The following is a 17,846-nucleotide window of genomic DNA, read 5'->3' as shown; positions in this document are numbered from 1 at the left end:
AAGATAGTCTGCTGGACCCTGTATCTAAGCCTACCTTGTAGGCTTAGATACAGGGTCCCACAGACAGTATCACACATGGGCCCTGTATCTAAGCCTAACACATGTGTTACTAATCGTTCTTTGTGTGTTTTCTTACAGGTTCGGTCGTTGGACTACGTCGGATTCCGGGACTACATCGATGACGGCTTTTTTTACTATCAATAAAATGGTTAATGAGGGTTGTTTTTTGTTTTTTTTTAATTTCAATAAAATATTTTTTCTATGTCTTTGTGTTTTTTTTTAAACTATATTACTACCGCCTTAGTAATGGCCGCCGGCTGATTGACAGCGTCCATTGCTAAGGCGGGCCTTAGTGTTAGCCGGTGCAGAGGCGAACACGAACCCCAATTATTACCAAGGTACCCACCGCCACCAGGGATGCTGGGAAGAACCGGGTACGATCCAGTACTTGACCATCTGTAGTGATGGTCGGACACTGGGGCGACCGCAGGCTGGTATTATCAGGCTGGGAAAGGCCAGAAATAGCGGCCCTTTCCTTCCTGGTAATGCTGCCTGCTACTGCTTTATTGTATCTTGCTGGTTAAGGAAAATCGGGGGGACCCCACGTCATTTAAAAAATTTTTTTTTATAATAATTGGAAAGAACGATGTGGGGACCCCCCTAATTTTCATAACCAGTCAGATACGACGCAGCAGGCAGCATTACCAGGGTGGGAAGGGCCACTGTTTTTGGCCTTCCCCAGCCTAATACTATCAGCCTGCGGCCGCGCCGTTGCCTTACCGTCACTACAGATGGTCGGGTACTGGTTCGTACACGGCTCTTCCCAGTACCCCTGGTGGCAGTGGGTACCGGGGTAATAATGGGGGTTAGTGTTAGCCTCTGCATCTGCTAACATTAAGCCCCGCCTTAGTAATGGAGGTTGTCAATCAGCCAGCGGCCATTACTAATAAAGTTGAAAAAAAATACAAGCACATAGAAAAAATATTTTATTGAAATAAAAAAACACAACCCTCATTAACCATTTTGAGAATAAAGAAACGCTGTTATTGAAGTAGTCCAACAACTGAACTTGTAAAAAAAACACAAACACAAAAATAATTAGTAACACATAAAAAGCAAAACAATTATTATTCTTAGGGTATGTTCACACGGCAGCGTCCGTAACGGCTGAAATTACGGGGATGTTTTCAGGAGGAAACATCCCCGTAATTTCAGCCGTACCGGCATGTGCAGGCGCTTGAACGCCGCGTCCATTACGGACGTAATTGGCGTCAATGAATAACGGCTCCAATTACGGCCAAAGAAGTGACAGGTCACTTCTTTGACGCGGGCGTCTATTTACGTGCCGTCATTTGACAGCGGCGCGTAAATATACGCCTCGTGTGAACAGACAAACGTCAGCCCATTGCTTTCAATGGGCAGATGTTTGTCAACGCTATTGAGGCGCTATTTTCGGACGTAATTCTGGGCAAAAACGCCCGTATTACGTCCGTAATTAGTGCGTGTGAGCATACCCTTACCTTTCTTGGATCCAGCGCTGGAGCTTCAATGTCAGCGAGCTGGGCCCTATATCTAATCCTATCATGTGTGATACTGTCTGCTGAGCCACTGTATCTAATCCTCTCTTGTATGATACGGTCTGCTGATCTACTGTATCTAATCCCATCATGTGTGATACTGTCTGCTGAGCGGTGTATCTAATCCTATCATGTGTACTACTGACTGCTGAGCCACTGTATCTAATCCTATCTTGTGTAATACTGACTGCTGAGCTGTGTATCTAATCCCATCATGTGTGATACTGTCTACTGGGCCATATCTCTAATCCTATCATGTGTGATATTGTCTGCTGGGCCACTGTATCTAATCCTATAATGTGTGATACTGTCTGCTGAGCTGTGTATCTAATCCCATCATGTGTGATACTGTGTTCTGAGCCACTGTATCTAATCCTATCATGTGTGATTCTGTCTGCTGGGTCACTGTATCTAATCCTATCATGTGTGATACTGTCTGCTGAGCCACTGTATCTAATCCTATCCAGTTTATAGGGTCATAGTGCTATAGATATGCTATGCTGTCTCCTACACACACACATTTTTGTTTGGGCGGACACATATGTATTGGGGCTATTTCCCCTGACATTTTAAGTCCTTAGTGACGCCCCCGGCTGCTAGTGCTGCATTGTTGGGTCACTTAGGAGACCCAGCGATGCAGCTGAAAGCTGCGGACCGTCGGCCATGAGAAGTTTGTGGGGGGGCCCATGAGCCTTTAGCTACGCCCCTGTGTGCGAGCATGCCCCATTCAAAACGGAAGCCACAACGCTCTGCCGCATCTGCCGTGCAACAGCTGCCAATAGGCTTTTCAGATTCTGGCGTGGTATCAGTTGTTTAGACTGAATAAATAACATTGCATGCAACGCTATTCTTCTCTTGAACTCTGACAGGACTGCCGACTTTTCTCTGACCAGAGCCTGAATCCTCATGCACACAGCCGTGCCCATAATCATAGTCCGCGATTACGGGCACTGCTGGCAGCTGCGGACAGCTATCCGCATTTTCAGTCCGTGGTCCCATATAAAGTACGGGAGCACGGTCCATACAAAGCAAAAGATAGGACATGTCCTATCTTTTGCAGAAGCTTTCTACGGCCCGGACCCCTTCCCATAAATATACGTCCACAATTACAGACAAATGCTACGGTCGCATGGGGCCTTACTGCTGCAGACTGAGCTGACCGCAAGATTGAACTAAAGACTATCCCATGATTTGCTCAACACCCATCTGCATCGGTAGCTCATGATCCACAGGTTGCTGTCCTGGGACGAAGGTATAAAACCACATACCGGTAATAGGTATCTTAGTGAGCAATTCCATAATATAGAAAATTGAATTATCAGAAAGACTTGTTTATTACCAAGAGAATTAAAGGTCTTTGCCCACCTAAGGCTTCGTTCACATCTGCGTTAGGGACTCCGTTCAGGGGTTCCATCGGTTTCCGTTTGCATCACCATTGATTGTAATGGTGACTAATCCGGTGCAAATGGTTTGTTTGATTCTGTTGTACAAGGATTCTGTCATTTTGACAGAATTAATACCGTACTTGACTAGACATTAATAGCTGCTGGACCCCTCACCGATCCGGAGCATGGTCCTTTTATACAGTACCACTGTTTGGCATTGGATCACAGCCCAGTTTAAGCGAATGGGGCCGTATCTACCACAAGTTTCCCAGAGAATTTATCAGCAGACGGGCTGTTCTAAATCAGCCTTTATATCACTTTCTGTCCCTTTATTTACAGGAGCCCAGAGGTGCAATAGAACATTTCCTGTTTTTCTCATTACTCAGATGGCTGCCAGCTATTTTTTTTTACCTTCTTCAAAAAACTTTAAAGAAAATGTTCAACATTAACAATGATCAAAGTAAAGATTAGGCTCTGTTCACAGTGTTTTGCAGGCAGAAAGTTCTCAACGTTTTTTGTTTTTTTTCAATCTCCCATTGATTTCAATGGGCTTTTTGAGGCGGAAAACGCCTCAAGATAGGGCATGTCGCTTCTTTTTCCCGCAAACTTTTTTCCCGCTCGCGGGCAAAAAAAAAACAAAACACCTCCACCTCCCATTGGAATCAACGGTAGGCAATTTTGGCCACGTTAGGGTATGTTCACACAGTGTTTTCAACCGTTTTTCAGGCCGTAAAGGTCACGAAGAACGGCTGAAAGATCGGAAGCAGAACGCCTCCAAACATCTGCCCATTGATTTCAATGGGAAAAACCGGCGTTCTGTTCCGATGGGACATTTTTTACGAGCAGTCCGTGAAAACAAAAAAAAACCCACACCCAATAAGTATGGCAGGCCTGTTTATGGGTCCCCCTAATCTGGCGATCATTGGGATTCCCAGTCCAGACAAAACGGCTGATATACTTTACCAAAATTCTGCAAAAAGAGCAAGAAAATGGTGTGGCCAAATCGAGGAACACAGGTTATGTGGTCATCATATTGACCTTACCACTTACTTATTTCTCTATGATGAAATAATTGTTGTACTGACAATCGATGGTTGTTTGTCAACTTTTATCTTATGACCAGCTTTAGGCTACATTTTTACACGAGCGTGAATCTGGTCAGTGTGTGTTGCATTATTAATCAGTGTGCTTTGTGAGTGGCAAAGCAAGCACAAGATTTTTTTCTTTTCAATTGAATTGATGCAAAAATCACACCACACATGGGTGTGCATCCGTGTGTGGTTTTCACACACCCAATGACTTAAATGGGCACATAGGTCCGTGAAAACGCACCAATATAGAACATGCGGTGAGTTTTATGCAGTGGACTCTCGCTGCATGAAAACTCACGCATGTGTGAACGGTCCCAATGAAATCAATGGGTTCATGTGCTGTGCGTGATTTCCACACGCAGCACATGGAAGTTATTCACGTTTGTGTGAATGGGGCCCCAAGAGCCAGTTCACACAGAGTTTTGTTTTTTTTATTTATTTTTTTGACGACGCGGAAACCGCTTCGGAAAACACGACAAATATGCCTCCCATTGATTTCAATAGGAGGCGGAGGTTTTTTTTTCCCTGCGAGCAGAAAAACCGTCTCGTGGGAAAAAAGAAGCGGCATGCCCTATCTTCGAGCGTTCATGTCTCTGATCTCCCATTGATATCAATGGGAGGTGGAGAAGGCGTATTTTGCTGAATTTTTTGCCCGCGCCGCTCAATGGCCGCGGGCGAAAAACACTGCAAAAAAACATGGCAAACTGTGTGCAGGCAGATCAAAATCTGTCTCAAAATTCCAGATGGAATTGAGGCAGAATTCTCTGCCTGCAAAAAACTGTGTGTGAACATAGCGCTATGTTCACACACAGTGTTTTTTTTACGAGTTTGACACGGAAACCGCACCAAAAACAGCCCGAAAATGCCTCCCGTTGATTTCAATGGGAGGCGTCTTTCCTGCGAGCGGTAAAACAGTCTCACGGGAAAAAGCAGCGACATGCCCTATCTTCGGGCGTTTACGCCTCTGACCTCCCATTGACTTCAATGGGAGGCTGAGAAAGCGTATTTCGCAGCGTTTTATGCCCGCAGCTCCCAATGGCCGTGGGCGAAAAACGCTGCGAAAATCGGCGAGCAGGCAGAGGAAAATCTGCCTCAAACTTCCAAACGGAATTTTGAGGCAGAAATTCCACCTGCAAAAAAACTCTGTGTGAACATAGCCTAAGACTGCACACAAAACTTACCAATACATGGACTGTTCCCTTACACAATGAGCAATGCAAATACGGCAAAAAGGAATACCACAATTTTATTGGAATCTAAATATTTGCAAGCGTCTTTATTTATTTTTTTGCAAGAGCTATTATAGATAAATAAATATTCCTGCTTGGCTGTGTTTAGTGTAACTATAATACACTGTGGAATATAATCCCTTTCCTACAGCTTTAGGAGAAGGGTGGAATAGTGTTGGTTGGTCATAGAATTCAGGGCATACAGTTCATTCCTAGAAGCTCTTGCAAACTTAGATTTCCTCTTGTTGTACGAGATCTAATAAGACGGTGAAGCAGTTGAACAGACTCTCTATTGTGTGGGATAGAGAGCAAAATTCATTCCCCTTTAATGCATTTATTGGTACAAAGAGTCTGTGTGATGGAGGAAGGGAGCCCGCCTCATTTCTCTGGTTGGTCCAATGTAAGTAGGAAACAATCAATGTGTTGTGCATCGTTCCACTTTCAGCAGCAAAACATCTGGAATGGAATAGCAGGGTGCAGAGTCCACAACCATTTTCCGAACTTCCGTCAGATCTCGTTGCAGCCTATACTGGATGGTATTTCTAACTAGTCCGGTCTGTAAACCTCTGCTGGTAACAGACATGAAGATCCCTAACACAACACACAATGGAGGTTTTGTGTTCCCTGGGTGATGACTTTTGGAAGTACAAAGAGTTTAGGACCTGGAGACAAATTCCACAAATACACATTTTTTACAACTAATAATGCTGGTTTCTGTATTTGTCCCTTCTTTATGGTCTCCAATGTACATAAAGCGGCTTCTGTTACAAGAGAAGGTTTCATGTACAGGGGCTGGAGCACGCTGACGGGTAGAATTAGGAGTGAGAATTTGTGGAAATTATAAATAGGTGTCTTCACTCTCCTTGGAGCACAAGCTCTCACTTGACTGGTGCACATTGAGGGAGTCCTTTTGGATAACTTTGGCCAACAAAGGCTGGACCGGTTCCTGCCGGCGATCTCTGGTCCCCTCACCACCATTCTCTTCTTTCATAGCCCCGTTGGTTTGGTCACCTTTGCCTTTACTCTTTTTCTTTACTAGCTTCTTTTTCTCTTTCTCCGTCTTTTCCCTTTCCCTCATCTCCTTAGCTCTTTGCTTTTCCTGTTCCTTTTCGTCTTGTTTCTGCTCCTTTGTTTTCTTCCCAGAGCTTACACTAGATGGAAGAATAATGGACGGGGAGTGCACTAGAGGCTTGTGACCCACTGGGTCAGCGTCACTAATGGCTTTGGCCCCATGCAAACGGGTGGGTGATTTGCACTGTAGTTCTCCATACTCTTCCTTCCACTTCTTCAGTTGAATTAAATGCTCACGTTCCACATCCCGTTCGGTAATTGGCAACTCCACAATCTCGAGGAAAAAAAAAAAAAAGCAAAAAACATGTCATTGGGTCAACCATTAAATATTTTTTATATATTTTCGAACGTTTGTTTGAAGCCCGATTTTTCGTTGGTTTAAAATGGATCAAGTCAGCGAGGCCACGCCCGTAATTACGGGCCCATAGACTTCTATTGGCCACGGGTACCTTCCCGTTTTCTTACCCGGTGCCCGGGCCGTTGAAAAATATGGAACATGTCCTATTTCAGGCCGTAATTACGGCACGGGCAGGCCCATAGAAGTCTATGGGGCTCCCGTAATTACGGGTGGCTACGTGTGTGCACCAGTAATTATGGGAGCGTTGCTAGGCGACATCCAGGGATAGTCACTGTCCAGGGAGCTGAAAGAGTTAACTGATCGGCAGTAACTCTTTCAGCACCCAGGACAGTGACTACCGCTGGAGTTAATCGTATTAAAAGTTAACTTACCTGCTTCTTCCTTCAGGCCGGCCTCCCGGGATATTTCATCCCATGTGACCACCGCAGCCAATCACAGGCTGCAGCGGTCACATGGACTTGTGAGTCATCCAAGGTGGTCGGACTGGATGTCAAAAGAGGGACGCGTCACCAAGACAACGGCCGGGGTACGTATGAACTTTTTACTTTACTTAATTTACTATCAATCGCTGTGGAAACTGCCCGAAAGGGCTGCCCCTTCGCTCTATTCAGAACCAATAGAGAGAAGGGGCTGCCAATTAGTGCAGATAACGGGTCCGTAAATACTGGTGACACCAGACCCGTATTTACGTGCACGGGTCCGTAAATACTGGTGGAATACATGTGACCAAGGACCCGTATTTACGGGAGGGAAAAAATAAATTTGTGTGCATGAGGCCGAAGTTATCTTTATTCCTCGTATTCCCCTCGCTCCAAATGATGTTCCTTTCGAGTTCAAGCGGCAACAGTTCCCAGTACGTCTAGCCTTAGCAATTAAATTCATAGAGAGGTAGCAATTAAATTCATACTGAGAGGTATTTAAATAGTGAGCTTTTACGCTATCTATACCGTAAGTCAACCTCCCGAGCAACGCTGGGTATAAAAGCTAGAAATATAATATAATAGTTTGGCTATAATAAAACGCTTTCATTTAGCTCCACATTAAAATAAGTGTTAATTTTGTGATTGGTCAGAAAAACAATACACAAGCAACAATATACTCTACCAATGCAGAAAGCAGAGAGGCTACAGACGGCAAGAAGTTAAAGTGCCCCGCTGCTGTCCTCCATATAATAGAGGTTAATTAATGAACATCATGAGCAGCTTTGTTTTATAGAAGATAAAATTGGCTCCACATGGAGCTTCACTTTAAAGGAGTTGTCAGAAACGTAAAAAATTTAGGAATAAAAAGTACAGCAAGCAGCAGGCAAGTGGATAAAAACAAACAATACTCACCTGTTCAATCCCCCGCCACTCTAGTGGTCCATGACTGTCTCTTGACTAGTCACGCAGTGATGACGTGCCTTTCATGCACGTGACCACTTAAGCCAACCATTGGCCTCAGCAGTCTCGTGCCGTTCTTACTATGCCAGTGACTGACTGCAGCGTTCCCATGCATTAATGGCACGTCATTGCTGCTGGACGTCAGAGACTGGTAGGGACCGCAGGAGAGGATTGAACAGATGAGTATTGTATCACTTTCCCGTGCCTTCCACATTTTTTAGTCCTTAACAATCCCTTTCAGCTTCAGCAGTTTAGGTGTTAATGACTCCCACAACAACTAGTAATAAGAGGCAGAAATGTATAGACTGCATTATATAAAGTGTTAAATTACAAACATCATTTTCATAGCATGTTGCTGGTTTATATTCCGAACTGGACTTCGGGGGGGGGGTAGTAAGAGAGCGTGGACCACGTGATGTTCAGACGAACCATCACTCCCAAGGGGTATTGGACTAATGTTTTCCTTTCTTACTCTTTATTGTGGGCAGCCTAAGGGGAGAGTTGAAAAAAAAAAAAAAAATCTGCGTAAAAATTCCTTTAGGAATTTTGAGGTAGGCTTTGAATTGCCAGGGCTTTTTACACTTTCTTTTAGCAGATGAATCTAATGCAAAAAACATAGAACCAAAACAGCTGCAAAAAAAATAAATAAAAATAAAAAATTACTCAAAAAAGGATGGCATTGTTCTATACCACTATGATTTCAATGGGAGGTCACAGACAAAACCCACTCGAAGATAGAGCATGACGCTTTTTTTTTTCTTAGTGTCCAAAAGCTGCCAGGGGAGAAATAAAAAGCCTCTGCGCCCGCCCCCCCCCCCCCATTGAAATAAACGGTGGTCAATTAAAGCGTTTGGCACCGATTCTGACATCGTTTCTACATCAAAAACGCTGTGTGGACTATCCCTAACAGACAGTAGAAAGCCTCTCCATGTTTGCATGTACCTTCATCATCCACTGACGCCTGATGCTGATGGCTGATAATAAAACATATTACAATAAAATTGTAATTTTTTTTTTTTTTTCTTTCTTTATAAAATCTAGCCTGGAGAAACGAACTTACAATTAGAAACTACCCTGTGTGACTTTACTAAGCCACTTGATACAGAATGTAAAAATTCCAAAAGGTGGTATGCCCTCCCCCTCCGGCTACAGACACTGCAGATTTTGCCACACTAAGTAGTCAGAGTACCTGCCAGCAGTCTTTTGTGTGCAGATGATGGCTAGTCACAAGATTATTTTTTTTTATATCTGCACTTGCCGGTTTAGAAGTATTAAAAATCTGTTACCGAAGCAGAGTATATCCGCTATAAAAAGTAATTTCTGCAGATCTAGTAATAGGTTTAGCCAAAAAAAGGTGGAGCTACCCGTTAAAGGGAATGTGTCACCAGGTTTATGCAGGCCTGAGTGCAGAATAAAGTATTGCTAGAGACCCTGATCCGATCTCTGGATTACTTACTTTTCAAAGATCAGCAGTTTTTAGAAGACTCACTATTTCCTGCAGAGCGTATTAATGAGCTGTGGCAAGCCCCGCCCTCCTGCCAATGATTGACCGCTTTCCCCCATACTGTGCAGAGAAAGCTTCCAATCGGCAGCAGGTGGGCGGGGCTAGCCACAGCTCATCAATATCGAGGACTACATAGCACACTCACATATCATGGTCTGTCACTACTTTATGCTGCTCTCACTCACTCTAGTACTAGTAAAGAATTGTACAGAAGAACGGACATGGTGGCTCAGTAAAGACTTGGAGCAAATACTACCATACAAACGTCAATCTATAATAAAATCATAAAATACACACCATTCACTACACTTATTACTTTTAGATCGCCAAATATAGAACACCTAAGATCTGCAGTGATCATACTGAGCAAGCAGCGTCCTAAATCAGGAGGGAGTGACGTCCCATGTGGTCAGGCATCCAACAAATTGCAGAGGCACTAACAAAGACCTGCATTCCGCTTCCAGGAACTCCACTGCGGCTGTATATAAATCACATACCAGAATGACATCTACCAGGCAAAACTGTCCAGAATCCTACGGTCCACAATTATTTACACTAGGCTCTATTCACACACGTTTTTGCCTCCCATTGAAAGGTACAGTTCTATTTTTTGGTAAAATGTACCTTTAAAAACAGGGTGCAACAGAACACGTATATGATTTTGGCAAAATTTTTTCTGTCTTGCTGCAGAACAGGATCTTAAGGCCCTGTTCAGAGTTTTTTTGGCAATGATTTTGACACGGAAATCGCATCGGGACCAGCGCCAAAAGAGGACTGAAATCCATGGGGGAGGGGGGCCAGATTTTCGAAGGCAGGCAGCTTTTAGCCACTCGCAGGAAAAAAGAAAAAAAAAAAAAAAAGCGGCTTGTCCTTTCCTGTTGCGGTTTCCGCCTCTGACCTCCCAATGAAAGCAATGGGATGGAGGAAAAAAACCTGTGGCGCTCGTTTCCGAGTGTTTTTCTAAGCGTTTTTTTGCCCTCGGTCCTTGCATTAACTTTAACGACTGTGGGCGAAAAATGCTGTGAAAACCGCAGCAAAAAAGCAATGGGCGGTAGAAAATCTGCCTCAAAATTCCTAGGCAGATTTTTTTTCTGCTTGCAAAAAAACTACATGTGAACAGGGCCTAACAGATCTCATTTATAGTCATTTTTATTAGGTAAACAATGAACAAGAAGAACATCGTGATAGTAAAAACATATACAGCATTGTGGGGAGGTCTAGCCAGAAAGAGAATAGAACACAAAATGGTCATACAAGGATCCGGTTTATTTTACAATAGAAGTCAATGGCAACGGAATAGGCATTAAATATCTTATCTATTCTAGAACAAAAACGTAAACGGTACTGAGCCTTATTTATCTACATACATCAATGCTCACCTCTGGGATAAGAAAACCTTCTTGCATGTATTTTGGATCGATTGCCCTTAGTTTCTCCATGGTTTCATATTGGCCTTGGCATGACTTAAGCTTTTCAGAGGAACCAAGTGAATACTTAAGGAGAATAAGAGCTACCCGAAATACAATCTTGACACCTGTAAAATTGGAAATGGGCAAATGAAAGAGAAAATATCTTTGTTTATTTTTTATAATTTGACGACTAGGACAATCTCACCATCAATTATATGCATTATACAAGAGGATTCAAGAGCTTCCATACATAAGGAAAAGGGAACTGCACCTTATATGTCAAAAAACGGAAAACAGAAAAACTGCTCAACTGACCACCTCAACAACAAATCACAGTGCAGCTTTCATTTTTCTAGAGCATTTTAATAAATGAAAGCAGAGCTCTGATTGGTTGCCATTCCCAACATGGCCAGTTTTTCTCAGAATTCTTTGTACGTACGGTTTTAATAAATGAGGCCTGCGCATTCCTACTTCTTCTGTGATTCTATAGAATGGCAGATGACTTCAATAGGTCTTAAAGTATTCTTGTTTCTTTTCATAGCACCCATTCATGGCCCGGCTTCTCGTAGTGCTCAGGATATTTCACAGAGCAATGGCAGAAGACCGTGTGCCGCCATTTCTTTACAACAAATCGCTGATAGAATAGAGCGCGAATTACTGGCGAAAACTAGAAAGACCAAAAAAGTTTTTTTGTGTAATAGAAAGTGTGTCACGTGCAGGGAGGGGTGGACACAGATAGATAGACAGTCATCTCGTCACAAGTCCTGGCAGGCTACGCGGCCTCACCCTAGAATGAGTAACTGCTCCCTGCAGCATAGAACCTCCCCATTTAATAAAAGCACTGCACGCCTCACACTCGGAGCTGGCACTAGACTGGGAATGCCCTCTAAAACCCTCCTAAATGGGTGAGGAGTGTTTTGTGCACCAATCCTGAGTCACTAGAACAGGTTCAGCATTCACCATATGTTTTTATTACACACCTCTTGCAATACTACCACTGCACATCGTATTTTTTGCACACAAGCTATAGAGTATGTGTACCAATGACCTATATTAAAACAATCTCTGTTTTAGCAACATAATTGACAAAGTTTTGTGCTCAAAAGGCTAGATTCACACGACCGAGTGCAAACGCGGACATGAAAAACTGCCGTTTTGCACCTGTGCGGGACCAGTTTTCACGGATCCCTCATAATAATCCTTATTTATATAGCGCCAACATATTCCAGAGCACTTGACAATATCAGACATTACATGTTGACAAAACTAATTTACAGTTCAAACAAGAGGAGTGAGGACCCTGCTCGCAAGAGCTTACAATCTATGATGAAATAAGGGAGACACAAAATGAAAAAAAATGCTAGTTAGGAACAATGGTCCAGCCATCTTTTATACATATGGGGAAGTCTAAATAAAGCTGCGTGAGCCGGTCACCAGTCAGTATCTGTGTATGACAAAGTGCATTAGGGTGCAAAGGGTATGCAAGGGATACTGCTGAATGAAGGGGTCAAGTTCCCATGACGAATGTAAAGGGGGGGGGGGGGGAATAGTCAGACTAGGGAATGTTATAGGCCTGTCTAAAAGGATGTGTTTTCAGGGCACGTCTAAAACTGTGGATGTTGGGAATTGATCAGATTGTCTGGGGTAGCACATTCCAGAGGACGGGTGCAGCACGAGAAAAATCTTAGAGACAGGAGTGGGAGGTTCAGATTATGGTGGATTTTAATCTGAGGTCGTTGGCAGAACGTAGAGCGCGAGTGGGCTGGTAAACGGAGATGAAGGAGGAGATGTAAGGAGGTGCAGCACTGTGGAGAGCTTTGTGGTCTAGAGTAATACGTTTGCACTGGTTGCCCATACCCTTCAGAATTCAGTGACTGGCACAGGGTAGAGATATTGGTGTAGCGGTTGGTCAGAAAGATGAGCCTGGCTGCTGAATTAAGGAGAGATTGGCGAGCGGGAGAGTTTAGTGAGGGGGAAGACCGATTTAGTAATGAGTTACAGTAGTCAAGACGAGAGTGAATCAGGGCAAGTTTTCTTTGGAGAGGTTTTTGAGGTGAAAGTGACAGGAGCGTATAAGAGATTGAATGTGAGAAGTAAAGGAAAGATCGGAGTAAAAAATAAGTTATGGTAGTGCCACACACGGAGATGTAGACATCAGGTTTAGTCAGGTTAGTAGATGGTGGGAACACAAGGAGCTCAGTTTTAGAAAGATTCCGTTTCAGATAGAGAGAGGACATGATGTTAGAGACAGCGGACAGAAAAGCACTGGTGTTTTATATTAGAGCAGATGTGATGTCATGGGAAGGGGTATATAGTTGGGTATCATCAGTGTAGAGATGGTACTGGAAGCCAAATCTGCTGATAGTTTGTTCAATAGGCGCTGTGTAGAGAGAAAACAGAAGCGGACCTAGGACTGATCCCTGAGGAACCCCGATAGCAAGGGGAAGAGGAGAAGAAGTAGAACCAGCAAATGACACACTGAACGAGCGGTCAGAGAGAGAGGAGGAAAACCAAGAGAGCGCAGTGTCCGTGAGGCCAATAGAGTGGAGCATGTTAAGTAGGAGTTTGTGGTCTACAGTGTCAAAGACTGCAGAGAGATCCAGAAGAATCAGGAGAGAGGATTTGCCATTAGATTTAGCCGTCAAGAGATTTGAGACTTTAGTAAGGGCAGTTTCTGTGGAGTGTAGAGAGCGGAAACCAGATTGTAAGAGGTCAAGAATGGAGTTAGCAGAGAGATAGCGGATAAGGCGAGTGTAGACCAAGCGTTCCAGGAGTTTGGAGATGAAGGGGAGATTAGAAACTGGTCGGTAGTTGGCAGCGCTGGATGGGTCAAGTGTTGTTTTTTTTCCACTAATGGGTTTATAATGGCATGTTTAAAAGAGGGAAAGATTCCAGAAGAAAGAGAGGTTAAAAACTTTAGTCAGGTGACCATCGACAGCCGGAGAGAGGGACTGGACAAGGTGTGAGGGGGATAGGGTCACTAGAGCAGGTAGTAGGACGAGAAGAAGAAAGACCCAATAAGTCTCTAGGGTCCTATCGAGGTATCCATGAAAAACTGAAGAAAATAGGACACGTCCTACTTTTTTCAACAGACCCTTCAGACAGTCGGTTAAAACAACGGCCGTGTGAACGTCCCCATTGAAATACATTAAAACAACGGCCGTCACACGGACGTATACAACGTTCTTGTGAATAGGCCCTAATATTTGCTTCAGAAAAAAAGATAAAGTTAAGAGTTAAATTATTCTGAAGTTTTGGCATTTTCATGAAGCCTAAGGCTCTGTTCACACTTTATTTAGTGATTTTCTTTCAGGTCTCTATTCAACAGTCAGAATAGTGTAGCATGCTGCACTATCCTTTATATATTTAAAAAAAAAAGGGATCTGACAGACCCATTATAAGCGAATTGAAGGAGGGGATTGGGTGGTTGGCCCTGGATCATAACAAATTATGGAGCACTGGAAGCATTGACGCCAGTGTGATTTTCCACCATCATTTATAAGGCATTTGTCAATATAAAATTGATACCACCATTTACAACACATAATTTCCTTTTGCGATAGACACGTGTTTCTACAGGAAAGTGACATTACATCATTGTCCACTATCACAGCGATCATGTAAACGACAGACCAGAAGTGTAACTCTCACTAGAAATACGTGCACGGCAATGTTATATCACATCTCCACTTTCTATCACCCCCACAAACCAGCAATGCCGCTGCAATTCCTCACCCACTATTGAGGTCACCATGAACACAGCAACTGTAATCCACAGATTAACACAAACCTTCATTCTCCTTTTCAGTAATCTGGAAGGCAGAATGAGGATTAGAACTGTAGTAAATTGTACAACATCTGCTGAACAATAAAGGAGTCCAGACATAAGCCATACTCCTTCACTGGAGGGACCTGCTGGTGTTCCAAGACGACCCCCCCTCATCTTAATGCATGTAAGCCATAGGGTTAGACATGAAGTATCATCTACTATATATTACGCTTTGACATAGAAACCGATACTTGCTTATACAAGTATCTGGGTATAATAACCATGATATAATAGTGTACTGGAAGGCAGTGACACCAGATCGTGGTATGGCAGCCATAGATAGGTCTAGCGGAGGTCTAGCGGTGGAAGAACTGAAGTTGTGTGCGGCTTCAGTCAAGGTGACAGAACATAGTTACCTTCACAGAAAAACATGTCCCACACACGCAAGACCGAGCTCCAGGGAAGTGTCCGTGAGAACGCACACATGAACCATTCAGTCATGTACAAGATGGGGTCAATCTTCTGCTTGCTCAGATGCTTGTAGGCCACAGGGGTCACCTTCCGGAGCAAGGAAAACAGGATCCTTCCATCTAACTGGATTGCTTCCTGCAAATATCAAATGCAAGATGCTTTACAAACAACAAAATTGTATTTTCATTGTATGGATATATTAAAGTTTTGCCAACACACGGATAGGATACTTCCTGGTGCGGGCCCTTCTTTATACTTTCCTACATGGTGCGGAGCCTAGATAAACATAGCTCTGCGGATCCACCTAGGAGATGTAGATATTCCATATACATCAGTAAGCCTTTTGCAAGCGGTTACTCCTCTAGGGGAACTTTGTGTTCAGCTTTTCGGTGTGTTCACACAGCTTTTTTTTCGCTCATCTTCCTCTTGACAATACCCTATAGATTCTCTATAGTGTTTAGGTCGGGCGAGTTTGCTGACCGATCAAGCGCAGTGATACTGTGGTTATTAAACCAGGTATTTGTAAAATGAAATCAGCATCTCCATAAAGCTTGTCAGCAGAGGGAAGCATGAAGTGCTGGAAAATTTCCTGCTAGACGCTGCGCTGACTCTGGACTTGATAGAACACAATAAATTAACTTTTTGATATTCAAATTCATTGAGAAGGATGTGTGTGGTGTGACACACATACAATATATATATATATATACACACACACACACACACACACACCCTTCTCAATGAATTAGAACATCAAAAAGTTAATTTATTGTGTTCTATCAAGTCCAGAGTCAGTGCAGTCGTCTACCAGGAAATTTTCGAGCACTTCATGCTTCCCTCTGCTGACAAGCTTTATGTAGATGCAGATTTCATTTTCCAGCAGGACTTGGCACCTGCCCACACTGCCAAAAGTACCAATACCTGGTTTACTAACCACAGTATCACTGCGCTTGATTGGCCAACAAACTCGCCTGACCTAAACCCCATAGAGAATCTATAGGGTATTGTCAAGAGGAAGATGAGACACCAGACCCAACAATGCAGACGAGCTGAAGGCCGATATCAAAGCAACCTGGGCTTCTCTTACACCTCAGCAGTGCCACAGGCTGATCGCCCCCATGCCACGCCGCATTGATGCTGTAATTCATGCAAAAGGAGCCCCGACCAAGTATTGAGGGCATATACTGTACATACTTTTCAGTAGGACAACATTTCGGTATTAAAAATCATTTTTGAAATTGGGCTTCTATATTATTCTAATTCTCTGAGACACTAAATTTTGGGTTTTCATGAACTGTTAGACATAATCAACATTAAAAGAAATGCTGGAAATGGATCACTCTGTGTGTTATGAATCTATATAATATGAGATTCACTTTTTTTAATTGAATTACTAAAATAAAATAAAACTTTGATGATATGCTAATTCATTGAGAAGGACTAGTATATGCCTCCAAAATTCCTCCTGGATTTTGAAGGCAGTTTAAAAAATTCCATAAAGTGTCAGATACGTGCGGGGCCCAGGAGGTGGGCCCCGCATCTATCTCTAGAACGGAGCCCCCTAAACCCCATTCTTTGTGCTCACGCTGCCTCCCAGCCACTTACGAATTACATGGTAGAGAGTTACGGAAACGGCGTAGCTCAGTATGCTACACTGTTTCCGTAACTCCTGACCACGTAACCAGCTGGGAGGCAGCGTGAGCCCAAAAAGCTAGAATGGGGTTTAGGGGACTCCGTTCTAGAGATAGATGCGGGGCCCAGAGGTGGGACCCGAATCTGACATTTTGTCGAGGTGTCAAATGTCGCTGATGGAAAAAAACTCCTCAACTAACTAAACGGCCAGGAGCAGCACGATCACTGTTTCTGGACGTTAGAGCAGTGTGTCAGCTGTAACCCCCCCCCCCCCCCCTCCCTACATAAGTATGTATTAGAAAGTAGATGGTTATCAATAGAATTAGGAGCAAACCAGTAATAGGCAGGCAGGTTTCCAATGTCCTGAAAAATCGCCAGGCAGCCTGTATTCAGACTATAGAGCAGGCCCAGTTAATGGACAGCAAAGTCTTGTAGAATCATTGCATCAGTTAATAAATACTAAGCATTAGAAACTAGTTATAAGTAAAAAATATATTAAATATTAATTCCAATAGTAAACTATTATCCAAAGCCTTCAATATTTCCAACAATGCACAAGAAAGGGCAAAAGCCACTGAAAGATTCCAATGAACAGCATTCATGCCAGAAAAAGTTCAGCCCAAATTCTTTCAAAGATACCTGGGAACGAGCTAAATACATCAATAGAATAATAATGTAATCTACAGGGCAACTTCATGATAAAAAGCTGTGATTATTACATCTAGGTATTCATACTGAACATCAGTACTGACAAACCATAGAATAATTGAAAAGTTATCTGGCACATACTATGGTTGGGTGGGTAGCAAACATCACCCAAAGGACTCCCCAATCGTCCCTGACCTAGACTTCACCAAGCATGATTGTTCCAACTGACGGAGCAGACTGCTAAAAATACGGACAACTACCTAGACCAGTGGTGGTCACAGCACATCATATGGGTTGTGGTCAATGAGAAATAAGGAAAC

General features: G+C 43.3%; 1 protein-coding gene across 1 annotated transcript in view; it reads right to left on the bottom strand.

Annotated features, from left to right (window-relative positions):
* Nucleotides 1-5,720: 5,720 nt before the first annotated feature.
* The window catches only part of TBC1D10A (TBC1 domain family member 10A), a 59,560-nt gene continuing 47,434 nt past the window's right edge, over nt 5,721-17,846 (bottom strand). The window contains exons 7-9 of the mRNA XM_075829697.1: nt 15,192-15,381; nt 10,977-11,131; nt 5,721-6,627 (exon numbers count right to left, since the gene is read on the bottom strand). Coding sequence (XP_075685812.1) covers nt 6,121-6,627; nt 10,977-11,131; nt 15,192-15,381 — 852 coding nt within the window. The 3' untranslated portion in view covers nt 5,721-6,120. The remainder of the gene's footprint in view (nt 6,628-10,976; nt 11,132-15,191; nt 15,382-17,846) is intronic.

Source organism: Rhinoderma darwinii, chromosome 1, assembly GCF_050947455.1.
Source record: "Rhinoderma darwinii isolate aRhiDar2 chromosome 1, aRhiDar2.hap1, whole genome shotgun sequence".
In the NCBI taxonomy this organism is placed as follows: domain Eukaryota; kingdom Metazoa; phylum Chordata; class Amphibia; order Anura; family Rhinodermatidae; genus Rhinoderma; species Rhinoderma darwinii.
The sequence above is the reverse complement of the archived record's forward strand: the minus strand, read 5'-3'. Positions and strand labels throughout refer to the sequence as shown.